The sequence below is a fragment of the Triplophysa rosa genome, linkage group LG1, assembly GCF_024868665.1.
Source record: "Triplophysa rosa linkage group LG1, Trosa_1v2, whole genome shotgun sequence".
In the NCBI taxonomy this organism is placed as follows: Eukaryota; Metazoa; Chordata; class Actinopteri; order Cypriniformes; family Nemacheilidae; genus Triplophysa; species Triplophysa rosa.
This window is the reverse complement of record NC_079890.1, coordinates 19,333,256-19,360,625: the sequence shown is the minus strand read 5'-3', so window position 1 is coordinate 19,360,625 and position 27,370 is coordinate 19,333,256. Positions and strand designations below refer to the sequence as shown.

Here is a 27,370-nt window from a genome sequence, read left to right as displayed (position 1 = left end):
GGTTTAGCCCCTACCTACATAACAGAGCTTCTACCACACTACAACCCATCACGCTCTCTAAGATCTCAAAACTCCAGACTTTTGATAACACCTAGAATAACTAAATCCACCAAAGGGGGTAGAGCTTTCTCATACGTAGCACCTAAACTCTGGAATAGCCTTCCCGATACTATTCGAGGGTCAGACACACTCTCCCTATTTAAATCTAGATTAAAGACACATCTTTTCAGCAAAGCATTCACTTAATGCAAAATATGCTAAATAAACCACCGGGAGACTGCTTTTATTAGATATTATTTACTAGAATAATCTTGCTTGTTCTATAAACACCATGCACTGTTTTTCTTATTTTCTCCTGTAAAGCTGCTTTGGAACAATGCACATTGTGAAAAGCGCTATATAGATAAAAAAAAATGAAAATTGAAATTGAAGATCGTGATATGCTTTTTTGGGAAGATCGCCCAGCCCTAAATGAGTGTATACTTGTGTAACCTAAGAGCTTCTTAGTAAAGCACAGAAAGATGTTACAGCTGTTTACTACATACTGTAACTAGTCCACAGGATGTGTTTTAAACAGAAAAACTTACTTTTATTATGACTAATTGCACTTTGCAGGCCTGAAAACAATGTTTATGTAGCAAAACTACCTACACAGATCCTTCTATTGTTTAAACATTGTTCTAAATGTAGGGTAATCCAAAACTGAATTGTCTACCAGTGCCCAGAGCCGTTGTGAGAGAGTTACGTCAACTCTGTTGACTCCAATGGAACAGTTTTTTCACAGCAATGGCGGTTCATGGAGGCTCTCAATAGTTCCCGGAAGTTACTAGTAACGCATGGAGCTGCGGCTAAACAGAACGATTGTGACAAACTTTTAACCCATTTAAAGACGTATGTCATTTAATGAATAAAAAAATGAATAAAATAAAGCATTTAAAGAGAAAACATAACTTCCTGGAACTATCTGAAGGTAGTGCTGGGCGGTATGACCATAAATTAATATAACAGTATTTTCCAGATTTATACCGATTTCTCGGTACATGACTGTTTTTTAAACCACATTTTCTACTGATTGAGGAAATACTGCAGTTGATTGACTTAAAATGCCCTTTTATACTGTCATGGTGAGTGAATATTGTAGAAAAACTCCACACTAGTATTATACAGGTTTGTAATTCCCACAAAATTATGCTCTTTATAAAGAGGTGGCACTCATGATGAAGTCAAGGAATCAGGATGCATGACAGTTCCAGTCAAAAAATAGAACCTTTTAACTGTGCAAATTTCACAAACAACTTGTAACTACACAATGTAAACAATCCCCTATATTAACTGTAAATTTTAGACTTTTTTAACAACTGAATAGCATGCAAAGGTAACTTGCATACATAATATTTAAGCAAATAAATAGAGAACAGGGCTTGAAATGAACTTTTTTCCTTGGTAGCACTGGTGCCAGGGTTTTTCCTGCATAGAGAAATTGGAGGCGGCCGCCTCCGTCAAATGTCGTGCCGCCTCAGGCTCTCGCCAAAATTATGTTGTGAGTCTTCACAAGAAATGCTGCGTGCATTTAACAGACTGTCATTTGTAACTGCAGTTGCGACATTACGCCACAGTGGAGGCGCTGTTTCGTTATCAGCACACTGAGGCACTAAAAAGAGTTGCAGAACAAGAGCCAGCCTGTGTTTCACGTTTTTTGATCAATTCTTGAAATTTATTAAATTAACATGACGTACATCATTGTAATGTCTTTAGCTGTGCAGTTGGATCGTTGAATCAGCGTATACTGTACACAGCGAGTTCGCCAGTATGAACGCACATTGCGTTCAGAACGACTCGCACACGAATGACTCATTTGAACCGATTCATTTAAACTATTGAACTTTTCAGTCACTAGCGAATATAAGAGATCCTTGAATCATTTAAATGAACCACAGAGAATGCAAGATGTGAATGAGCTTTGCTCATTTAGAAAGACTGGTTAATTCAGTTGGCTTTGTGGGCTGAAAAGTTAGTTGAAAATTATAAAAAAAAGCTTTATTTGATTAAAAAAACATTTCTGTTTGGTTGAATAAAATAATGTTTTATATAACTTAATAATTATCATTTTTATCTAATTTTATTAGAACTTTTAATGTCAAACTCAAAGTCACTTTGGTTAAGCCACTTAAAGGTACGGTAAGAATACGTGTGTGTGTACATGATCAGGATCAAGATCTCCCAACTTCAAGAGTTAGAAGCACCCACCTGAAAATTAATACCATGGTCTGTCTGAATAGTTGAATACAAAATAGTAACAATTTTACCATTAAAACATGCATGTGATGTCTGCTGTGTTTTAGTCACAGACTCACAATGGCTTCATGATTTCCTGAAATCATATTTTTTAATCATAAAACAAAGGCTTAAATTAGATATGTGAGAGAGGAAAGCGATCGCATCACGCTGTCAATCCTCCTGCCTCTACTGACCCTAATTTCTCATCATTGCATAAAGAGAAACAGATAAAATTAAAAACACATCATGTTATATGCTTATATTGAGCAGGTATGATGGGAACACGATCGCTTTTTGAAGATGTTTGCTTGTGAGTGTATAACGTAATGGGAACTTGCAATTGCTACACCTGTGTTACAGTCATCTGCTGTTCAGCCGCGCGGTGCGCGCACCCATTGCGATGTGAATGAAATATGTAACGTTACTGCTCATGCAAGATGCCCGCAAACATTCAAACGCCTCTGTTTAGTGCATGTTTAAATAGAAAAATTATGATATAGTGCCGCGGCATAGAAAGACGCATTCCGGTCACAGTGCAACAGTGAAAACGGACCCCACTGAAACAGTGTCACGCTGCGCCATGTTCCTCACATTGTTTAAGCGTCATACACCGGTAATGCGGTATATTAAAAATTAATATTATAACAAAAATACACACCGGTATTCGGTATGAACCGGTATATCGCCCAGCACTATCTGAAGGCTCCATGAATCACGTGACACACAAAAATTTTGAACTTCTGTTGTCGTGACTCTCTCAACGGCTCTGCCAGTGCCAAGGCAGCAGTTGTGAGCAGTTTCCAGCGACTAGAGCTTGGTGAAAACAGCTGGGCTTTGTGCCAGCTGTGCCATGGCTCATTTTCAATTTGCTTTGAAGGTGATTATCACCATTGTGTTTGAATCTCCTTCCCTCCTCCTCATTTCATTCCATTTCCCTTCAAATGTAGATAAACAAACATTCACGCATCAGCATGCATGTGCACACCGATAGCAACAGAAAAAGCAGTCCCTAACATGAATTCTGGGTGGAATTAAAATCACGTTGTTAGGGATGTAACGGTATTGTAAATATCGAAGTATCGAGATAGTAAATCTGGTCGATATTATCGTGGTCGCATGACGATAGATCTTCCAGGCAAAGTGTAGTTTTTTCAGCCGAATGGAGCGAGTTGAGGGTAGCGGGAACTACAATTCCCATCAACCCATGCGTGCCCATCATCCTCTGCGCTCTGCTGCCGCCCGCTACAGATCAAGTTGAGAGAGAATGGCGGATGCCGCTAGGGCATAGAAACGGATTTACAAATTGTTGAAGCTAAAGCGAATTATAAATCGGATGTGTGGAAGCATTTCGGTTTTCCCGTGACAAGAAACGAGAAAGGGGAAAAGGTGACGGACAGACAAAAAACAATATGCAGACACTGCCAGACTGCGGTGAAGTACAATTCGGGAATACGACTAATATGAAGAGCCATTTGTTACATCATCACCCCGAAAAGTTTCATGAAGATACAAGGAGCAAAAAATAGCAGTGAGTGAAGCAGTGAATGAGGTGAGTACCTGACTGTTTGTGAGTTGTTAAAAGTTGACAAACAACTCAAACTTTTTTCATGTTAATTTTTTCATGTTTCATGTTCTCAAAATTTTTATGTTATTAATTTTTATGTTATTATGTTAGTTCCTGTTTCTTACTTACTTTACTGTTCTTTGCACTTTAAAATGACCTAATCTAAAAATAATAAATGTGATCTTTGTTCAGTCATTGTTTAATAAACACTTATGCCACATTTTTCCAAGTCTTCATTTGTTTTTTGTTTTTTTTCCTGCACAAAATGCAATAAATATCATACCGTAGTCTTCACATCGAGGTACTATCGTATTGTGAAATGTTGATACCGTTACATCCCTACACGTTGTAAATATAAAAGATTAGGTGTAAACCGAGAGACCACACTGTGTCCACAATAGACATTTTGCACGGTGTGAGATAGGGCTGGGCGATATATCGATTTTTAAGGTATATCGATATAATTTTTCAACGCGATGCGGGATTAGACAATATCGTTAATATCGATATGGGGTATATTCAACTTGAAGCGGCTCTGTGGTGTCTGACAAGCGCAGTACCCATGCTCAGAGTGAGCAGAGCACTCTCGCTCTGCGCGCGAACTGGACGGTGTCACGAATATGGAGGACAGAACCCAAATGCAGGCAGGTGAAGGGTTTAAACAAAGAAGACTTTAATAAATAGAAACAAAACACCCACGATGGGGAAAACACACAGAAACTAAAACAAGAATCAAAACTAAAAACTTTCCCACAAAGGGGACAAAACAAAACAAGGTCCTTTGAATAATAAATAATAAGTCCACAGGAACAAGGAATCCGGAACACGAAGGCAAGGTAAGGTGAGGTACAAGGAACACGCATACAATCACACAATGAACTGACAAGGACTGGGAATAAAGACAGGACTTATAAAGGGGAAACACTGACGAGGGATAACTACACAGGGACAGTGAAGGACAGGTGACAAGACTTACATAAATGGGAACTGGCGGGAAGATTATAGGGACAGGTGAGGGAGATGAAACACTAACGGAGAAACAAGGGGGCGGGGCTAAACGGAAGACAGGAGGACACGCGGTGAAATGTCACAACAAACCGCCAGGTGTCTCCACACAAGACGAAACATATACACACAAGACATGGTACTGTCACGACCCTGTCCACAAGACACAAAAACTCCGAATAGGAAGTACAGGATCCTGACAGTACCCCCGCTCCAAGGGCCGAACCCCGAACGGCCCAAGGGGAAAAAATTCAGTGGGACAAAACAGACAGGAATGAAGACAGACACCACACAGACAAAACAGAACATACTAGGGGCAGGGCCGACAGAACAACGAAGGGGTTGGACAATAAGAAAAACATTAACGGGAATGGAGGGGGGAACGGGCTGGAAGAAATGGGGAACACTAAATTGGGGTGGGACAGGAGGTGGGGACCTAGGAGGGACATGGGTGTGTTTCCTAGGGCGGGGCGGGGGCTTGGAAGGGGCAGGACGGGAAGGGACAGACATGGCTGGGGAAGCCTGGGACAATAATGGCTGGACAGGGTTGGGTACCGACTGGGAGGCCGGCTGGACGCGACAGGAGGCCGGCTGGATGCCGGCTGGAATGCCGGCAGGACGGGGACGCCGGCTGGAAAGCCGACAGGATGGGACTGGACGCCGGCTTGGAGGCCGGCCGGACGGGACTGGACGGGACAGGACACTGGACTGGATTCCGGCTGCACCGGACTGGATACCGGCTGCACCGGACTGGACGCTGGCTGGGACGCCGGCTGAACCGGACTGGATGCCGCCTGCCGCACCGGCAGGGACGCCGGCTGGATCACCGGCTGGGATGCCAGCTGCTGCACCGGCTGGGCAGGGCAGGACAGGACACCGGAATGGACTCCGGCTGGGCAGGACAGGACACCGGAATGGACTCCGGCTGCACCGGACTGGATACCGGTTGCACCTGACTGGATGCTGGTTGAACCGGGCTGGACGCTGGACTGGACACTGGACTGGACGCCTGGGACTGGACCTCGGTTCCCCTCCTCCCCTGCTTCCTCCTAGATCTGACCACGGGCTTTGCGGGTGGTTGAGAGGACGCCGTGGGTGAGGGCGCTGAGTCCGTGCCGGAAATGCCCGATGCAGAGTCCCATGACTCCCGTCTTCCCCGCTTGTCTCAGACACCGGTAGGGGGTGGCGAGATAGCAGGGGATGAGGCGGACGGCACGCTGGTGCTCACAAACCCGATCTGTAGAGCGCGACCCTCGGGGACGGTTACCAGCCCCGTGGAGGAATCCGCCCTAGAGAGCTCCTTGGACCACTCTCGATCCAGCAAGGTCTGGAGATGGTCCATGAAACCCAGCGGTTTCAGCCGGCGCATCTCAGCGGTCCTAGGGGCTTATCGAGGCAACTTTTGAAAATCACTTTCAGTTTGGCCTCGTTGAACCCTGAGTAACGCGCTGTAGCCAGGAAGTCCATGGCAAAGTCCTTAATGAAGGTCCCCTTCTGCCTGAGGCCAAACAAGACGTGGGCTTGGCGGCTTCTGAACGCCAAGTTCTGCTCGGCCATGCTACCTGCTGGGTTCTTTTTTGGTCGGTTCATTCTGTCACGAATATGGAGGACAGAACCCAAATGCAGGCAGGTGAAGGGTTTAAACAAAGAAGACTTTAATAAACAGAAACAAAACACCCACGATGGGGAAAACACACAGAAACTAAAACAAGAATCAAAACTAAAAACTTTCCCACAAAGGTGACAAAACAAAACAAGGTCCTTTGAATAATAAATAATAAGTCCACAGGAACAAGGAATCCGGAACACGAAGGCAAGGTAAGGTGAGGTACAAGGAACACGCATACAATCACACAATGAACCGACAAGGACTGGGAATAAAGACAGGACTTATAAAGGGGAAACACTGACGAGGGATAACTACACAGGGACGGTGAAGGACAGGTGACAAGACTTACATAAATGGGAACTGGCGGGAAGATTATAGGGACAGGTGAGGGATATGAAACACTAACGGAGAAACAAGGGGGCGGGGCTAAACGGAAGACAGGAGGACACGCGGCGAAATGTCACAACAAACCACCACGTGTCTCTACACAAAATGAAACATATACACACAAGACATGGTACTGTTACGACCCTGTCCACAAGTCACGAAAACTCCGAATAGGAAGTACAGGATCCTGACAGACGGACCCCGCAATTTACATGTTTTAAACAAGTGGTGTGCAGCTGTATGCAGGGTTTTTCCTGCGTAGAGAAATTGGAGGCGGCCGCCTCAGGCTCTCGCCAAAATTATGTTGTGAGTCTTCACAAGAAATGCTGCGTGCATTTAACAGACTGTCATTTGTAACTGCAGTTGCGACATTACGCCACAGTGGAGGCGCTGTTTCGTTATCAGCACACTGAGGCGCTAAAAAGAGTTGCAGAACAAGAGCCAGTCTGTGTTTCACGGCTGTTTGTTTTGCATCCAAGTACGTTTACTTCTTGAAATTTCTTAAATTAACATGACGTACATCATTGTGATGTCTTTAGCTGTGCAATTGGATCGTTGAATCAGCGTATACTGTACACAGCGAGTTCTCCAGTATGAACGCACATTGCGTTTAGAACGATTCGCACACGAATGACTCATTTGAACCGATTCATTTAAACTATTGAACTTTTCAGTCACTAGCGAATATAAGAGATCTTTGAATCATTTAAAGTGAACCACAGAGAATGAAAGATGTGAATGAGCTTTGCTCATTTTGAAAGACTGGATAATTCAGTTGGTTTTGTGGGCTGAAATGTTAGTTGAAAATGATAAAAATGCTTTATTTGACTAAAAAAAAAAACATTTCTGTTTGGTTGAGTAAAAGTAATGTTTTATATAACTTAATAATTGTCATTTTTATCTAATTTTGTTAGAACTTTTAATATGTCAAACTCAAAGTCACTTTGGTTAAGCCACTTAAATGTACGGAAGGCCTACGTGTATGTACAAGATCAGGATGGCACCACCTCCGCCTCATTTTGAGCCAGGAAAAACCCTGTGTATGTTTTCAAATAGGGAAAAAAACCCTGTCATTGAATTTCTTTTCACAAGCCATTTTAATAAAGGTGATTGTGACATCTCACATGAGGCTTTGACTTGCTAGTAAACATTTATTCCACTTTGTAGAAAATATCGATATACATATCTGATATCGCCTTTCATTAAAAAAATACAGAGATATGAATTTTGGTCAATATCGCCCAGCCCTAGTGCGAGAGCAAACCGGAAAGTGACATCCCGATTTCTGGCGACAACGGAAGTTTGGCGCAGGGCAGAACTACATTCCAATAGAAACGGAATAATAAGCCACCTCATATCAAAACAACCCCCTCTGCTGGCCTGTTGGGAAAGTTGTCAAGAAATATTTGTTGACAAATCACTGACTTTCAAATGGATAATAAAAGGCTAATAATTTCTAATAACACTAATAGTAACTAATAATCAACATATCAATTACAAGACATTCCCATTTTTGACACACATTCTTTATACTACCAGCTAATCACTGTTCACAATCTTATTTCCACAAGGCTTGCCAGAACCAGTTACAAATACCCTGTTCTTTTCCACAACATGTGCCAACCAGTACACCAAATTCAGACAAGGGATATCAGCTATCAAACGAACAGGGCTAACCTTTGAAGCTCTGGTCTGAGAAAATGTCAGGAAGCACTAACCATCAAAATCTGAGTGCAAAATGAAGCACAAGTGAAGTGAATGTTTATTTACTTACTAAATGGTTATAAGCCAGCACATACAGCAAGCACCAACAAATTCTAAAGAGAAAATAAGATTAACAAGGTGCATTTCTGCCAAACTGGATTCTGGCCAAACTGGTAGACCTGTTTTGTGAATTCCACAGAAAACACAAGAGGTTTCTCAGCAAATGTTAATGTTAATGTCTTTTAAGTGAAGTGAAGTGAAAATGACCTATTAGTCAGATATGGTGACCCATACCTGAAATGTGACCTCTGCATTTAACCCATCCAGAGAGTAGTGAACACACGCACAGCCGGAGCAGTGGGCAGCTATCAAGTAGGAGCAAGTAGGGGTAAGGTGCCAAGGGCACCTCAGTCGTTACCCGCCGGCCCTGAGAATCGAACCGGCAACCTTCTGGTCACGAGTCCGACTCTCTAACCATTAGGCCACGACTGCCCTTTTAAAATTAATATATGGACCACTGAGGACATCCCTGACATTTAAACATAATAATTCAAGCAAATCTAAATGCACATGAAACGTGTGAATTCACCCTCCTCAGACTGGACTACAGCCGCCGCTGCAGACGTATGGCGTTGAGAGCATGTCTCTACATGCAAAAAAAAAAAAGTAGGGTGGTGGTGAGGGGGATGGTGGCTGCAGAATAACCATGTCAGCGTTTTTCTCTCCACCACCAAGAAACATGAAGCAACAATGTCCTGTTCTATATAAAATTCGTGTAGAATCGTTTATGGATTATTATATATGATCTCTTCTATACAGATTACTGTATTTTCAAATGCATGTGAAACGCATGCGCTGCTTCATAATAAACAATTAAACCATAGCGGTGTTTCTTATGCATTCGATACAACAGCAATTAAGTGCATGGCCAGTCAATTTATCACAGAGTGTAATAAACGAAATACAGAAGAAGCAGAGATAGAAGAAAAGATTTATTGGATGTAGTAGTGCAGAATGGACTCTTAAATGCACGCGGCTGCAGCCTGCTACCGAACGCGAGTTGTTTACCATCCCTCGCGCTACTGAACCTGTTAGCTCGCTAATCTTCTGAGAGCGCGTGGTCTCCAGCGATCTGTCGTCCAGACACCAGTGTCATCACATTCTCAAAAAAACAAAACTGTAGCCCACGGCCGATTTATAAGAACTACACTGTCAGCCAACACTGCATTTACGACCCAGCTTTTGTTGTTTTGTATTTATGTAACGTTATAATCTGCTTTTTTTTAAATCGCCTAAATTACAGTGCACAGCATATAAACGACCCATCAATCAAACATCTCCCATAATAAGAATTGAGATAGTGGTGTTAGTGAAATACACTTACACATAAATACACATGAATGGATCAAACAGAAGCGATGGGGTGTTTAGAACAGAAACACTGAACGAGCTAATTAGGAGGGCGAGCCTTCGTTCCCATTAACCCCCACATACCCAACACCACTTACTTATTGGTCAGTGTATTGCCGACAGTACTTACCAGATTGAGTTTTTTATTTTCAGCTGCAATGCATTCGCTTCTGCCGCCTGGAATCCTTGAACCAGAGAAGGCAATGATCCTACTTCAGCGCCAGGCTGTTGGTGCTGTAAAGACTGCTGCTGATCATCAGCCATCACGATGAAACTCAGAAGAGAGAAAGATAGAGATCTAACAAGTAGGCCTTAGCCTGAACCTCGTGAATTCAGCTTTCCCCCGAAAATAGTGCATCACGATCATGGTCTGTTGACTTCACGAACAAATCGCACTCGGTGCTAATAGATAACGATTGTAAGTCATGGTTTGTGTTTGCAGTGGAGCTCACTATTCCTGCATGTGCATCATCAGCAAACACACACGGGGCGGGCACAAAACACACTTCGAGCTGCAGTAGCAGGTTCAGACTCCAGACACCACCTACTAGCTCAGCGCGACCACTGGGAAAGCTGCTGATACCGCGCATGCGCACTGCGTGATCAGCGAAAGCACACATTGTATTTATTTTTGTTCAATTTTCGAATTCATTTATGCTTTTTTTTCAGTCGAAATGATTCATTTCGTCATATTTCTTGTCGTTGGTATAGTAGTTGTACAGTTTTATTTGTTGGTTCTCATTATTAATGTGCAAATTTCTTAAATCTTATTTTGCCTGAATTGCTGTTTCTCTACACTTTGAAATATAAAATGAAAAAGTAGACTAGTGACTCATGGTCTGAAATTTGATGATTTATTTATTTAATTGATCATTGCTTTCATCATAAGAAAGTGTTAAAAAGACGACATTAAAACGCCACTCAGAACTGGTTAAGATGTGCTATTTCCTTAGATATAGGCTATTATTTTGCGTAACAGTTACCTTCCAGACAACATAAATGAAGTGATCATCATGCGCAATGTGAAACATCCTTCCATTTTATTACATTTGGGATTTAAGAACTAAATAAATGTCTGGATTTAATAAATACTTACGAAATAAATAGGTAAATAAAAAAGGAAAACATAGAGGTTGCAAAAGCGGGTGGTTTCAGAAAGTGGGTAGCGTAACTGTTGCTTAGCAACGGCGTCTCTCGACTCAAAAACATGGCTGACAGCAAACCCAGATCTGCGCTAAGTACTGTAAGTTTTATAGAAAACAGTTTAATTATTTCATTCAATGCCGTAATAATGCAGTTTTCACAAAAAGAGTACTTAGCTTGGTAAATTACCTTTTCATTTAAAATCTCAATATAGCCGGTTTTACGTTGTTATAGTTCAAGAATAGCAAATGAATGTCTGTTTCTTAGCATAACAGTATATCAAGACTTTATGAACAAAAGAAGAAAGAAATTAGAACAATAGTGAGAGATTAATACTTGAAAAAAACAGAATATTACCACTTTACCTTTTTCTAGCTGAAAAAATCCCAAATGTCCTGCTCGGAAAGGCCTGCCAGACCTGGATCTCAGAACAGGGCATCATCTGCCCCTTCAAAGAAACCCTTACAAATGGACCTCTTAGCCAGAGAAGAAGAATACAAGTATTCATGGATTTCTTTTACTTATGTGCTCATTTGTTTTGTTTAGTATTTAACTTTTATCTTATGTAAAGTTACTGTGCTTAATAATTCAGAGAGCAGAATCTTTATTTACTATTGTTTATTGCGTACAATTCTACCTAATTTCTTGCAACTCTGTTACCCTTCAGACGTCTCAATGCAGAGCTACAGGCAAAAACAGCAGAACTTGTTCGGGAAGCGGAGAAAGTTATGGTAGGATGCATATTATGCAAATTTTATGGGATGTCATACTGCAGCTGACCGCAATAAAATGTATGTTTTACATTTTTCAGAGGGAACAAAATGAAGTGCTTTCGAAGCCAGTGTCCACCCACCTCTCTTTTGATATTGACAGTGATTTTGAGATTTCAGGGTAATGTTATTCACATACTGAATGACAATGCATTTATTGCCTATTGAGTATTTAAAACACTGGCATATTAAGCAACATCCTGTGCTGTCTGCCAACATAACATTCTGTTTGTCTTATTAGGAAGGCAGATCTTAAAAAGCAACTCACTAGTAAACAGCCCACTACAAAGGTAAAACAAGATACGTTCAAATCAGTGAAAATGTGGATTATAAGACCCCATTTGTGACAATTTATGTTTTATGTAGGCAATAAGGAACAAGAGCTCAGCAAAACCTGCAAAGCCAAACAAGCCTGGCTCAGGAGGCAAAAGGAATTTACAGTAAGTGTGCTCTCAACGATATCTTCAGCCTGCCTGAATATATATTTAAAGCTCTATGTAAAGTAGAAGTATATAACAAAATTACAGTTAGCCTTAACTCTTGTCAGTGACAACAGCTTTGTCTTAATATAGAAAAGCACCGCAGACTGTAGTTGATGATGTTGCTGTTCCTGATGACTTGGAGGATTTCTCACTGGCTAAGACAATCAGCACAATTGAGGACAAAGTTAGTGATGATGTTACCGAAGAAGCTTTCCAGGATGACATCATGCCTAGTGCTGGAGACCAGATGAGTGCAGGTGGGCCAAAAACAATAAATTATTATGCTTATACAGCACATGTTATGTATTATACAGAATAATCCATGGTACCAACATAATTATTTTATTATATATATTTTAATGTTTCCAGATGCTCAGATAAGATTTTTGAAGGCTAACCTTCGAGTAATGCAGGAGGAATTAAACAGACTCTCACATGAATGCAACAAGAAGGTAATCTGAGATGTGTTCAAGGTTGGTTAATATTTCCAATCAAATGTCAAAATCCTTTACTGCTTGTACCAAAGGAGGATGAAAATAGTATTTTAAGCAGCAAACTGAAGGAGGTGGAAGAGGAACGGACAAGACTACAGAAGACCACAAATGTACAGCAGACTCAGATTGAGAAACAAAAAGCTTTAGCCGAAGAATCCAACAGGAAGTGTGAGGGTCTGCAACAGCAACTGGTCTCGATACAGAAGGTAGTTGAGTTGTTTGCGAAATATTATTCAAAATTCTTTCCACAACCTAGTGAAACACATTAAAGTGACTTCATGACAGAACATGACATAATAACACAAACACTCAAACTCAATGCATCTCAACTCTTTCCCTATTCCATTATTCCTGTTAATTAGAGCTGTGCCAGGATCCAAAGCTGTGGAATTAAACCTTATTAGTCTTCCGTGTGTAAAGTGAGACTACGCCACAGCTGCTCAGAGTGCAGAGCATACTGAACTTAGGCTTCTGGGACAGATATCTTTGGAACTCAAAGATCGCCCCTCGCCTCATGACATAGACATGAACACTGAATAAAGATAGAGACTAACATTATAGTAAAATAAATCAAATGTTTTATAACTGACATCATGTAACAAACACATTATGTTACCTCAGACTTCACTTTTAACATGTATCATACTGTACTATAACACACATATAACAATGATCCTGGCATGGCTTACAAAGCGTATTTTCCTGAGGACATAAATGCATGTGTCTGTATACTTTAGGAGTTGGAAAGCATGAATAGGGCCCATAAGCAGGCAGCCGGTACCCACAGCGCAACAGAGGTTCGGTTGAATAGAGCTCTAGAAGAAGTTGAGAAGACCAAAGCTCAACTTCACAAACTCAAACAGAGCAGTAAGGTAATGTGAGCTTAAATAAACCTTGAAGAATATTTACAAATGTTTAGACTCCAAACTGTTTAATACGAGAAATGCTTTTATTGGTTACGCTTCTTCTTGTATTTTTTTACCATACTTAAGGATTCAACCAGTCAGGAGCACCAAAAGATTGAAAACTTACAAGCGGAGAACAGAAAACTGGAAAGACAAAAGGCTGAGCTCATCATGGCTTTTAAGAAGCAACTTAAGCTGATAGATATTTTGAAAAGACAGAAGGTGAGAAATTGGTCTCCTAACAATTACTCTGTCCCAAATTACAATATCATACATCAGTAAATGCACATGTTACATTTCTGCTGATATTTTAACAGATGCATTTTGAAGCTGCCAAGATGTTGTCCTTCACTGAAGAGGAGTTCATGAAAGCTCTGGATTGGGGAAATAATGCAGTCTAGTAGGTTTCTATTTTGAATAGTTTGTAAAGATGACTTTGTACAACAAACATTAAACTGTGTTCAAACCTAGATTCATAACCTTTCACTAGATAATAGGCTTTATGGTTGGATGATTTCCCCTCTCAAATATTAAACTCAATATTGGAAATCAATCCTTCCACATGTGTTCAAATATCATGTCATGCCATCTAGTGGTGAACAATGAGATCAAGAAATATACTAAAACAGATTTATTTGCATTTAATCACATTCTATTTTTTATATTCAATGTATACATAGATAAAACAAAATATCATGTTTGTCAGTAAATAACTGAATTATAGTATTAAGGGTCAACCCACTCATCAGATTATTCATTAGTAATCCACTGTAGGAAGTGTGACCATTTTGGTGAACTCTTCATAGTAAATACGTCCATCAGATCCAACATTTGCCTCCTTAAAAAGATTATCCACTAAAAAAGAATTTAAAGAACAATAAAAACACAGTTAAACAACACATTTCTTCAGAAGATAAAGATTATGTTAGATAAAAGGTTCTCCCTGCCCTCATTAACAGGTTTCATTACTAGAAACTGGATAAATTGAATTCCAGTTCAATTGAAAAGAGTGTAAACAATATTAGTCTAAATCCAGATGATGTGTACCTTCTTTATTAGTGAGCTTTTCTCCCAGGCCAGTGAGTTTGGTACGTAGCTCAGAAGCCAAAATATAGCCCTTCTTGTGTTTGTCTGTCATGCGCATAGCCTCCAGAATTTCAGTCTTAGGATCTTCCTGCTGCATCTGTCTGTGCATCATGGTTAGAAATGTAGAAAAGTCCAGCTCTCCCGTCTTATCTGTTGAGAAGATACAGCAGATGTATTAACTAACCTTAGGAAATTAAGATATTTTTCTTCAGACCGGTGTTATGTGTGATTCCAGTGTCTCAAAAGCCCCTTATACTTTACAATGAGAGCGCTAGTTTTATTAGCCACAGGTGGCGCATGCATGGTAGTATGGAAGAGCACACAGGAAGACATGACATAGAAAATGTTTGTTAAATACATGGCAGGGCACTCGTATTTGACACTGCTGTATGTAATGTGTATTATGATGTCTTTTAAAATGTTACCTATTTTATGGACTTGCAGATGTCTGTCCACTTCGCTATACGTTGGACTTGTACCGAGGCAGCGCATGACCATAATAAGGTCTTTGGCATCAATCTTCCCCTTTCGCTTCTTGTCATAAAGGGAGAAACATTCTTTGAACTCTGCATGAGGACAAGATTTCTGTAAATTGTGTTTTAAAAACTTGAACTATAAAGTAAATATAGAACACATTATAACATATATAAAGTACACATTATAGTGTAATACATCTCACCATCAATCTGAGTTTGTGATAAGAATTTTGCCTGTAAATAGAAGGTGGTAACAATTGAGTTGAAAAATTGAGCCACGTGAATGAGAATGAATTGTTTAAAAGAATAAAAGAAAACTTACCATGTCTAAACACAGTTGTTTCAGTTGTTTAGGGACGGAGTCACTCCCTCTGGATTACCTGTTGATACTAAAGTCCACTGCAGCGTTGACGTAAATGATAGCCTTGTTGTCATAGAAACATTGATATAGGATTCCACCTATCACATTTTATTGTCTGCCACAGCAGGTGCAGCTCATAATTGTCACACTTATTAATTCTAACAGATGTATTTTCGGGGGAACAAACAGGTGTTGATTTTATTAAAATATAACAAGTACATAAAAGCAACAATATTTCAGTAAATCAGTGAATAAGTCTTTATTATTCTATTTAAAAAAATCATAGTAACTGGACGTTTATAGATTTTAAGGGATTTTCATGTTCCTGATCGCAACCGAAAGTGATATCATTTCTTTAGTAGTTAATCTGAGTACAACACTTAGCTGGCTTTGATGTGTAAAGTGTAAAAGGACCAAGGCTCTGGAACATAAATGATACCAGGATATTTTTTACGCAAGACTTTATCATTCCACAGATATGCGACCCAAATCAGCACTAATCCCAGAGTAATGATGAAGTTATAGAAGAGAAAACGGCCATTGCTGTCTAGTCTGAAGCCCATCTGCCTCTGACGCATCACAGTGGCAACCATGGCAAAAAATGTGAAGATGTACAAGACAAAGATCTGTCCCTCAGTAATCAGATACCTGAAACATAACAGACAATTCAATGTTTAAAATGTTTGCATTATATCAACAAAAACAGAATCTTGTCTGGATCCATGTTAAATTTCTATTGATTTAATGTTGCATCTAAGGACTGTGTTGATATATACAGCATCTACATCAGTGACTAAAAACAAAGCCAACAAATCAATAATACAACATACTGTAAACTTTACGTAAACAAAATCAAAATGGACCCTCTCTTTTTTATTAATATACATTCATTTATTCAGCCCCTTTTTTTTACTTGGCTTTCATTTCATTACATAAAGCCTGTTTTTCATGATTCAATCAATTGTAAGTGAATAAAATCAAGTCCCAACCACTTCCTTTGATACTGATTGTTCTTTTTTGTTCCGAAATGTCAGATTTCAGAAGCAAATATATAAATGTAGTGTTGGCTAAATCATAAAACTCAAACTAATGTATATCAACATTTGACAACGAATACATGTCTTGGAAACTTCAGAGAAAACACAAAACAGAAAAGAATATATAAGATTATTATGGTTTACTCACCAGTAGTAGACTGCACTGGGACCAAGTAGCAGCCAACCTGACTGAGGCATCCTCATGTCTTTAACTTGTGTAAAGCACCCAGTAAAATACAGGAAGAGGATGAGAAAGAATGGGATATACCTATAATGACAGCGCAGGGGGTCTTGGTTAATTTACTACATTGTAGCACAGTTATTTATATTTTATTTATATACTTTGTTATATTTTTGAAATATGGTTAAAACCACTTACCACATACAATGTCCTAAGTGCTCGTCATAGTAATACAGAAGCTCAAAGGAATCAATCTAAAGAAATTGTAACAATTATCTTATCTTATCATAAAACCACTACATAGTTAAATATATCAAATCAATCTGTTCAGATTTCTAAAAACTGAAGTACCAATGAGGCAGGCTTTAGATCCTTGATAATAGGGTTCTCTCTGACAGAAAGGTGAAGCTGGTATCCACTGAGGATGAGCCGATGGTTGATGGAGTCTCCCACCAGGTGAATGCTGGCACCCATGACAAAAGTGATGATGCTGAGATAAACAGCTGAGCGAGGAAGGGCTGTGGGGCTCCGCTCAATCAGCTAAAGCAGGTTACACACTTTAAAATCAAAACTATTTTCTATTTGCCATTGATGCACCACAAAATAAAGCACATTCAAAACCAGATATAAAGTCTAGAGGTGGACATCCTAAAAGAATGCATGTTAAAACACAATTTCAAGTGTGTGTGTGTGTGTGTGACTGCGAGAGAGAGAGAGAGAGAGAGAGAGAGAGAGAGAGAGAGAGAGAGAGAGAGAATATATTTTAGTGTTTTGTTAAAAAGCTTGTACCTTCAGTAATAGAAAGGGTGTAATAACATTGTAGGCCATATGAAAATAATCCCCAACACTGGGCTTATTTAGAGGAAACCATTCCAAAGGTAGGACAATCTGAAAGAACATAAAATTGTTAATTATTGAAGACAAAAACAAGCTGTATAAAATTCTAAACAATTTAATACATGCACCACATCTTGCTCTAAACGTACCATAGCTATTGGTCTCCCAAAGTCCAGTATCCAGTTCTGGAGAGTGAAACACAGCCAGAGATCCGTGTGAAACTTTGACTGAGTTGCTGCAGAAACTGCTTTCTCGCTCCCAGTCCTGGATTTTAGTACATTATAGACACATTACCTATTTGTTACATTGTAAACATGTATGCTTTAGAAAATCTATTAATTCTCCATTCATTTTGAACTTGGATATTTTATTCTGCAGTTGGTGGTAATGGTGGTGATATAAACAGTTATTACAAAGCAATAAACGTGCTCTGACCTGAGATAAACCGGTGCCAAAACTTCAGACTGCGGTCTTCTTCTCATGGTGCGATATTATTTAAAACCCGATTTAAAGATAACTGTATAGATTTGTTTTTATCTCATCAGTCTGTCTGTGCTTTGTAGCCAAGCATCTAATTCAATCCCAAATCGAACTGTGAAGCTCGAGGTCTGCGCCCTATGTCTAAATGCATTTCATTTTCCGCAGTAGTCCGTGCCTTAGATATATTTAAATGTATAATTAGCTCAATGTTTAATAATAAGTTGTTTCTTTAAAATACTGTTTTTGTTTGACTGAATCACGTGAAATTCAGGCAGGTTCTTCTTCAATTTACTCAGTTGCGGCGAAACATATAGGATTCTTACTGCCATCTGGTGGATTTAATTAATAATACCACCCAGCCTGAAAAATAGTTTCTGATTTCTGTTCCCTTAAATGCGGCAATTGCATTAGTTTTTTTATTTTACTTGTTTGAAATTAGATTTGGTGTCTCTCTGCTAAATTACTAAATGTTATATGGCATCAGTCTGTCTCCCCCCCTCCCCATATTAAATTGTGCATGTTTTCAATGGACAGCATCAAACAGGTCAAATATTATTTGCCACTAAAACTATTCTACTAATGTATTTGTGTGCAAAAATGTAGCAGTTATGTATTGTATAATTTTATGCTGCTGCTGCTAATGAAGTTGATATTGTTTTAGAGCATGAACATTTTTTTTTGCATTGAACACTCGAAATAACTGTATTACTAAAATATTTTTCTTTGTGGCCTGGGTGTTTTTTGCACACCCATGCAGCGTGAAGCCTATAGAGATGTAATAGGAGAGAGATTGTGTAACCCTGTAAAATACAATGGTAAAATACAAATCCAGTCACTGACATTTTGTTAAATAAATAAAATACGCAATAAACATGCAACAAACATGTAACTCATGCAAGGACTCTATCTCAATAAATTCACTTTCATAGTGAAATGTGCATTCATTTAGTAAAACTTAACATCTTAATATTGAAAAAAAAGTACATAATTATTATTGTTCGAAATCGACCACTATGCCCTCATTCACTATTCCCTATATTAGTTCACTTACATAGTCCACTTTAAGGAGCGGGTGAAAACGAGTGAGTAAATTCGGACACTCGGTGCACTGGAATCGCTGCAAGGCGGGCGCCATCTTCCGCCCAGACGCGGGAATTCATTCAGCGGGAGCATCACGATTAGGGTTGGGAATCGTTTCAATTTAATCGATTCCGATTCCAATTCTGCTTATCGATTTCGATTCTTATCGATTCCACAGTTGAAGTAAAACATTTAGATATCAACCTGTATGGTCATTTAGCCTGCTTATTGACTTGTTTGCAAAATATATATATATATTTATGAGCACCGTTTTGTGTATATTTACACATAGAAACACACCTTTTCTGATTTATTACAATTTGTATTATCATAGTTGAACTACATCATGGTTAAACTGCAGCTACTATAATGCAACTATGGTTAATTTGTGATTCCTTTGCTTTAATTCAAATTCTATAGCTAAACTATGCTTACTATAGTAAAAAATATCGATAATTTTCATAAGGGCTTTTATTGAGATATCAGCAGATCATGCAACGCATGTACTTTTCTGAAAATATGCACACAGGAATTGATAAGAGGAATTCACATTTTAATCTCAAGTATCCGATTCCTATTCCTTTTGATTCCGATCCGATTCCTAGCCTTTCGATTCCGATTCCAAATTGGAATTGATTTTCGATTCCCAACCCTAATCACGATAGATGGCTAGCAGCTAGCCGTGAGTGTACACACTCGTTATTATGATGCATCATGGGATTGAATGAGTGCGCTCAAAAATATCCACTCTGAATTCGGACACCACTAAAAATGGATGTCCCCTCAAATAGGGCACTATATTAGGGTATAGGGGGCTATTTCGGATACAGCCACAGTTTTGCTTCGCTTTGTAGACTTTTATTTTGATAGCAGAAGACAATAACAGTCTTGTGATTGTATGTGGCCATCTTAGAGCTCACTCTCTCTCTCTTTCTGTGTGTATATGGCCTACTAAGCAGTTTTATCCTCTTTACATCGCTGATGTAAACTTCACCGTGCCGGACTAAAACATCTTGTCACCTTCAGCAAAGCGAGGTATCTAAGGCGAGAACGCTGTTTTCGTTATATCACCGTTTATGTAGGCCATCTCTGTAGAGAGCTACATAAGTATTGAAGTCCTACGAGGATATTTGTAATGTGTTGTATGTTAGCTTATGTAGCTGTCAAGAAGGTAAACCTGCTCACAGACAGTGTTGTGTGCTTACAACGCTCCAGATATAACAAAAGTTTTCTAACTCGTTTAGCTTTACGTTCTCATATTTAACCAGTCTGCCTAGTTAAAATAATGAAATGTTAGCTGAAGAGTGTGTTTTTCTATTTGTTTATTTTAGATCACTAGTGTTATTTAAATGAGCATAGGCTAACAGGATGAGCTGGCTAGCTGACGAGAGCTTCCTTTCTGCACAGTAATCTGCTGTGTTTGTCATCGATTTTGTTGTGCTCGATGTCTCGTTTATTCATAATTTCATTTAAAAATAGGGGTTCTGGTTAAGTACATATTGCTAATTTAAGTCATTCGCATGAAATGGAGTTATTCGAGGGCGTATATCTGTACATCATATGTTAAGATTTAAAACTTTTATTCTGTAAGAGCATTAACTGTGAACTAATGGTTACGTCCCACCTTCTACCTGCCGTTGTTTTAGACGCAGCAGGTGACAGTCACAGAAAACAAACACGGTCAACAGGCGCATATGTTTTTTATTTTATTGTGTAATAATTTATCGTTTACGTTTGATTATAGCCGTTTTATGATTGCATATAACAAAAATTTGTGACTTATTTTGAAAAGAATAATGTTTTTTGAGACACTGGTAGTGCAGTCATTATCATGGATATATTTGTATTTAGATGATTAGTTGTCTCTTATATACTCAGGAAATGTTTATTTTAACGCCGTGTCAAAGTCACGAGGCTGCTGGTGGATTGTTGGAAGTTGTTTGTTTATAACTTGGAGGGGTTTATGACGGCATTGTTAAACATGACACCTCCTGTACGTGACACTTATAGATGGTCCATGATACATAAAGACCTTATCTGAATTAAACTGTCAAATGGAAATTTCAGGTTAATAAAAAATCTGGTCGTAGTCCTTCTCAAACATACTAATTTCCCTTTCAATTATCACATATCCTTAAATTTAATTGGAGTACATGTATTGAGGTACAGCCAAACTTGACCCCTTCACAAAATCACATGCTTTATATCTTTCCTAATATAGTTGCCCTCTGTGTATAGTAAGGATTTCTTCCTCCTAATTCTCATGACAAATGTAGAGGAAGTCTGTACTGAATAGGAAAACACCACTTCCTAAAACACACTTTTAACTTGTTTCTGAACGTTCGACACATTCAGGCAGCATTTTTCAATAGACATATATTTGTATTCTTCTTCTTTCACTATCCAGCTATCATATCTGTTAACAGATGACCTGACTCTTGATCTGGCAGATGTAGAGTATTCTGGTTTACAGAACAAAGGTAACAGCCCTCTGATAAGTTGTGCAGAACATTGGACATTGGAAGAAGCCATCCACTGGTTTACTTCAGTTCACATTCAATGTGATTTTATTGAGGGTGTGTACAGTAATTTAAGTGAGATCTGTACCATTCATTGAAGATCGGAAGATTGAGACATCGACTGGTTCATTCCTTTGCCTTCACAGCTAGTCCATTGTCATTTATTACAGCAAATATGATGACTATTCCTTAAGAATCTTTTAAGTCAAAATCTACTTTCCAGTCTTCATATTAGAAATGGATGTTTTAACAAAAAATATTCTGGGTAGTTTCATCCTGGTATTTGCCGATACCGTTTTATTTATTTGTTTCCGTCTTTTCTATAATGGCACAGTGTCCTAACTTTTGTACGGCTGGTGACATAACCTGGACTTTGGTCTGTTCCTGGCATAGCTGTAGTGTTGGTGCGATGCGATGTAAGGGACGGTCATGGTCGGCATTATTCTCACTATGTAAAGACAAGAGTAGCAAGTGTCTACACAGCAAAATCGCTAGTGTTAAAAAAGGTCAAATTAACACTCACAGTGTATATATAATCCACACTCTCATAGTGTGGATGATATGTACACTATGAGAGTTAATTTGACATTTTTTAACACTTGCGATTTTGCTGTGTAGCAATTTCAGGATCTATATTACTGTTTAATTTCATTTCAGGATCATCTTATTCTAATAAACAGTAAACGCATATCCAGGCTTTGCAGAATATCTTGTTTGATCACTATGGTTTTCAATAAGTCCTTTCTTTAAGTGTTTCCGTTGAGTTACTCGCTATCTGTGGAAAATTCCAAGATGTGTGAAAGATGTGCTTTGAGAGGCACGCTTACAAGAAGAAGAGAAAGCTTAAGCACATGCCTCTGTGGGGATTTCACAGCCATGTGAACGACCGATAATAACCCTGCATGTGTCCTCTTGCTCTCTTTTCCACCCTTCTTTTTCCTTCCCTCGCTCTTACTCACTCACTCCCCCACCATCTCTTCTCTCATTCTGCACTTTAGCTGGATTTATCTCCTGCTTTATGGTTTCACAAATCCTTAATTTTAGAACTATACAGTATAGCACCCGACCAGAGGTAAAACTTTCTTTGTTTCTTTTTTTGTCGACCAGAAAGCTGTGACACAAAAGGGGCTTTTAAATAGGTGAAGGTTCCTCTGATGGCATCCAGGCTACTGGAGAGGGTACACATGATGTGCTGCTAGCAACACATCGAGCAAGATGGACAGAGAATAGCAAAGTGTTACACTAGGGGTAAGTTTTTGGTACAGAATTTATGGTGCATGAACCTGTTGTGTAACATGGCCTACCTCATCATATGATATAAAGGCATAATGTAATTAAAGAGTGAAAATAAATGTAAAAAGTATTAATATGTTTTGTGGAAGAACTGGAATATATAATTTGGTTTGCCAATTTTATCCAACTTAATGACATTCACTTAGTTAAAGAACTGCTTTGATGATCTGCTGGTAAAACTTTAGCTAAATGTAGGGGCCGGGCTATGCTGATGGGATGTCCGTTTATCACATTTATCATTACGTGATATTTTAGGTCCTTGTATTAGTATTTCACTCAGGTCAGAGGTTCCAGACTGGACAGAAGGCAAGGAAACAATGCGGGAGAGATTGAAACTTATCCATCAGATTCACATTATTATTACTTTTGAACATTTAGCTCCGTTTTGTTCATGATCTCACTATAATTTTGTGATGCGTTGTGCTGTGTCTTAGGCTGTGCTGTAAGGGAAAATAGTCATTTAATACTGTAACATGGAGATTTAACACTGTAATGGCCCATTTGCACCATTGGCCCATTTGCACCAAACTATTAAGTTTAAAAATGTCAAATTTTCACATTTAAGACAATAGCGGAGTTCACACCACAACTTTAACAATAACGGTACAAAGGAGCAGTATTCTTTGGAATCACTAAAGCTTTGACAGCTAAGTAAAATCTGCTCAGATCTAAAGAGATGTTTTATTTAAAAGCAAGCAAGCGTAAAATAAACAATGTTGTTATGGTTTGGCTGGGATGCTAATATTGTTCTTATACTTATCTTTATGTAAAGCAGATCAATCCAAGAGCAGAAAAAGTGCTCACCGAATACGATGTTTTACTTAAAAATGATTAAAAAGAGATATCTGTGTTACTAAACTAATTCATTCAACTAACATTATCTAGGCCATTTCTCATTCACCAGTTGTCAAAGTTCTAACTTGTTTAATTGTACTGTATGTACTGGCAAGTAACAGCGTTTTTTTTAATACGGGTATATCGAAATGTGTTATTTCATAATTTAACAAGTGAAATGTTATGCTTTTTAGCTGACAAGATCATATTCTAGGAGTGAATCAGCAGAATTCCTACCCAAAATATCCTTCCCCAAATCAGATGTACCTCTCTGTTACAAGTGACCACTCCTGACCTGCAGAGTTGTTTTGCACTTTCACTTCCTTTTCCCCAGTAGATTGTTCATAAAGCATGCTTAGCTGGCACGAAACTTGCACTTTCTTTAGTGTACATTTCTCATTTTTCGCTTACCCCACTTTTGGTTAACCACATTTCCCAGGGTCCGAAAGGGTGACTTTGTATTTTTTGTGATTTTGCAAACAGAAGTATCACTACTTGTGTTTATCGAGCTCTTGTCATCACTGGCAGTGTTCAGTGAAGATCAGCATTGTGTGCGTTCAGTCTCAGGTATTGAGAGTTGCAGATCACTTACTGTCCATATTACGTGTGCTTAGGACTAATATAGAATGCAGAAGTATGAGGCGTGTTTTTTTGCTGTAGGGGTGCTTTATTGTGCTCTTGTAGCTTTTAAGCTTTTTGCAACTCCGAGTCTTAATTTAAAGAGTGCTGATTTAACGAATGAGCAGTAATGATGCAGTTAATATAGTGAACTCATGTCAGGTGCTTTGCTGTAGGCAGTTTTTGTTGAGTTTTTGTCTTTTTTTTTCTGCTCCGCAGGTGCAGTGTTGGTTCGTTATGAAAAGTGAATGTGTGGAAGATGTCCACCCTTTCTACGACTGATATCACTGATGTTGGTCATGGTAAGACTTAGTTTCTTTTACATTTGTCTATTATTTTAAAATATTCACATACAAACGGCTGTTGAGATTAGGAGGCTTATTTTGAAAAGTTATGGAGTTACATACCTGACCATGTTTTTCAGTATGCAATAAGTGAAATAAAGCCTTTTTAAGTGAAATATAGCCTATTTATTTAATATTAATAATTTGATGAATCTAATGTTAGTGTGTGTTATTTTAAGGGATGTTCTTGTGTGTGTGATCTTTGTCATTTATTAGTTAACATTGTGTGGTATAATGGAGAATCTGCTCTAGTCCTCACTGCTCAGAGTTGTGTTATTTGTAATGGACATTCTTGTGTGTGTGTGTGTGTGTGTGTGTGTGCGTGTGTATGTGTGTGTAGGGGGATCTTTGTGCAGTGTCAGTGAAGAGGGCCCTTCAGCAGGGCAGACAGAAGTAAAACAGGAGAGCCAGTCTTCTCTCAGTCAGACAGCCTTATACACTTCACACAATGAGCTGAATGAAACGCTGCTCATGGAACCTAGTGACATCAAGATGTTCCCCTCAGAAAAATCACCTGCACGAGGTGAGGGTTTGTTTTTCATTTTTATCATTAATAAACTGGACATTTGTGTCTGGTATATTGTATGTTTACTTATTTATTAGATGACGTTTCACATTGCTTACAGTATAAATGTTGAACTTTGTTTTGCTGTTATAACATAAGATGGGACATGCGACTGGAGCATGTATCAGCATGTATGTCAGTATGTGTTTGTGAATATGTGTGTTTTCTCAACTGTTGTGGAAGATCTGGCCTAACTGGTTCAAGAAGATGAAAATGCAGTTAGGGTGTACATTACATGTTTGTGTACTTTAACTTTGGATTTGAAAAGTGTGATTGCATTATTTATATTTATATTGATTGCTTATTTTGTTCAATGTATATCAAAAAATGTATGGTGATGCATGACATTACATTTTAACTTGAATAACAAAGTGCATACTAGGTACAGTACATATATCCAAGTAAGACACATGCATGTCAGATCTTCTGTCAATGTTTTTTTTTCTGCAGATTTAATGTTTTGAGCAAAATATTTCATTAACTGTTAGAGCACATCAAATCAAAATGTCATGATCTGAAAAACTAAACAGAAATCTGGTTTTGTATAAATGAGACAGTGGCCAGAGATTCACTGTTTCCAGTAATGCTCTTCCTAAAATGCGATTTTTTTAATATACAGTTTGTTTTTCATCAGGCTCCAAATGCTTTTCTAAATTTTTCCACCAAAATTTTTGGCTCGGTGTTTAATTGACAGGTTTACACTACAAATGCTGTATTTTCACATGCATTTTTGACTATCATTGAATGTGGTTTTGTCAGATCACTAAACATTTTGAAGCATGTTTACATACACATTTACAATTATTAATTTTATAGATGTTTTTATCTAAAGCGTCTTACTATTGAGGGAGCATTTTGCTAAATGAACCACTGTGCACATGGATTATAAATGGAAGTATACATGTATAGGTACAAAAAGTTAAAGACTTAATGTGTCTGTCTTGTGTGTGTCTGTACAGAGGGTCAGCCAGTGAAGAGAAAGAAGGGCCCTGCCCCTAAGATGCTGGGGAATGAGGTGTGTAGTGTTTGCGGAGACAAGGCATCTGGCTTTCATTACAACGTTCTGAGCTGTGAGGGCTGTAAAGGTTTTTTCCGACGCAGCGTGATCAAAGAAGCTCAGTACACCTGCAAGAACTCGGGCCGCTGCGAGATGGACATGTACATGCGCCGCAAGTGTCAGCAGTGCCGTCTGCGGAAGTGCAGGGAGGCAGGGATGCTGGAGCAATGTGAGTTATTTAACCATCACAGATCATCTACCTTTTTCTTTCAATTCACCTATATTCAGTTATTTTGCCCAAATATTTAAATTAGATTTGAATCGCCTAAAAACCATTTGAAACCTTATAAAAAAGCTTAAATACAGAATCAAAATCAATGTAACGCGTTAATCAGAAACACCCTGTATATGGGCCATTCTACAGAATTTGTGCAAACTGCTGTCCCACATCAAAAAACTCATTTAAAAAGCATTCAAGTATTCAAATCTTAGTTTTTTACTAAGATCCTTCTATCATCTTTCGAAACCCACAATAATATTTAAAATATCAGTTAGCTTAATATATATAAAAATCATCATTTATTGGGTACTTTCAATTTAGAGATGGGTGTCCCGAACCCAAACCCCTAAATTTCAATTTATGAAAATTATTAACATTTTTTTTTGCATTTTTTCCCATTGTTGTTTTTAAAAATATCTTTTTGATGTTTTTTAAAAAGTGAAGTTCAAAAAAATATGTATTTTATTTTTTATTTTTTAATTATTAAACTTTATGTAAAAAAAATGTGTCCCGGATTTTCATGTCACTACCGAAACAGAGTATGTTTTAGTCCATTGGCTGAGACTGATTTTAGCCACACCCCTACATTTTTGATCAAGAATAATTACTGTGTCCCTCTTTCTAATAGCTAC

The 27,370-nt window shown here is 38.6% G+C and overlaps 5 protein-coding genes across 9 annotated transcripts in view; 2 read left to right on the top strand and 3 right to left on the bottom strand.

Annotated features, from left to right (window-relative positions):
* Positions 1-10,492, bottom strand: part of rfx7a (regulatory factor X7a) — a 53,922-nt gene extending 43,430 nt beyond the window's left edge. Inside the window, exon 1 of the mRNA XM_057335740.1 lies at positions 10,087-10,492. Coding sequence (XP_057191723.1) covers positions 10,087-10,220 — 134 coding nt within the window. The 5' untranslated portion in view covers positions 10,221-10,492. The remainder of the gene's footprint in view (positions 1-10,086) is intronic.
* Positions 10,493-11,164: 672 nt separating this feature from the next.
* Positions 11,165-15,389, top strand: tex9 (testis expressed 9). 2 transcript variants are annotated; one of them, XM_057332231.1, is made up of 13 exons: positions 11,165-11,199; positions 11,475-11,599; positions 11,767-11,830; positions 11,911-11,990; positions 12,111-12,159; positions 12,236-12,309; positions 12,442-12,608; positions 12,721-12,803; positions 12,878-13,051; positions 13,583-13,717; positions 13,838-13,972; positions 14,068-14,150; positions 15,281-15,389. In XM_057332231.1, coding segments are annotated over exons 2-13 (1,155 nt in total). In that variant the 5' UTR covers positions 11,165-11,199; positions 11,475-11,489; the 3' UTR covers positions 15,282-15,389. The 2 variants fall into 2 exon arrangements, with proteins under 2 accessions (XP_057188214.1, XP_057188205.1); XM_057332222.1 differs by lacking the exon at positions 15,281-15,389 and having other exon boundaries at positions 14,068-14,157.
* On the bottom strand, positions 14,069-15,742 carry calml4a (calmodulin-like 4a). Of its 3 annotated transcripts, XM_057332261.1 has the most exons (6): positions 15,635-15,742; positions 15,516-15,546; positions 15,262-15,402; positions 14,798-14,986; positions 14,493-14,605; positions 14,069-14,124 (listed from the first exon to the last, which is right to left on the bottom strand). In XM_057332261.1, the coding sequence occupies exons 1-5, from the start codon at positions 15,635-15,637 to the stop codon at positions 14,508-14,510; spliced, it is 462 nt and encodes a 153-aa protein (XP_057188244.1). In that variant the 5' UTR covers positions 15,638-15,742; the 3' UTR covers positions 14,069-14,124; positions 14,493-14,507. The 3 variants fall into 3 exon arrangements, with proteins under 3 accessions (XP_057188244.1, XP_057188237.1, XP_057188254.1); XM_057332254.1 differs by lacking the exon at positions 14,069-14,124 and having other exon boundaries at positions 14,485-14,605; XM_057332271.1 differs by lacking the exon at positions 14,069-14,124 and having other exon boundaries at positions 14,485-14,605; positions 15,262-15,370; positions 15,635-15,688.
* Positions 15,743-15,839: 97 nt separating this feature from the next.
* cln6a (CLN6 transmembrane ER protein a) lies at positions 15,840-19,899 on the bottom strand. The gene is made up of 8 exons (XM_057332241.1): positions 19,260-19,899; positions 18,164-19,008; positions 17,878-17,992; positions 17,681-17,779; positions 17,243-17,431; positions 17,090-17,145; positions 16,859-16,978; positions 15,840-16,321 (listed from the first exon to the last, which is right to left on the bottom strand). The coding sequence occupies exons 2-8, from the start codon at positions 18,208-18,210 to the stop codon at positions 16,054-16,056; spliced, it is 894 nt and encodes a 297-aa protein (XP_057188224.1). The 5' UTR covers positions 18,211-19,008; positions 19,260-19,899; the 3' UTR covers positions 15,840-16,053.
* Positions 19,900-20,199: 300 nt separating this feature from the next.
* The window catches only part of madd (MAP-kinase activating death domain), an 85,163-nt gene continuing 77,992 nt past the window's right edge, over positions 20,200-27,370 (top strand). Inside the window, exons 1-5 of one of the 2 annotated variants that reach the window (XR_008962837.1) lie at positions 20,200-20,323; positions 22,915-23,055; positions 24,772-24,854; positions 25,237-25,419; positions 26,421-26,687. The gene's annotated coding sequence lies outside the window, so the exon portion shown is untranslated. The remainder of the gene's footprint in view (positions 20,324-22,914; positions 23,056-24,771; positions 24,855-25,236; positions 25,420-26,420; positions 26,688-27,370) is intronic. The other variant, XR_008962838.1, reaches the window with a different exon arrangement.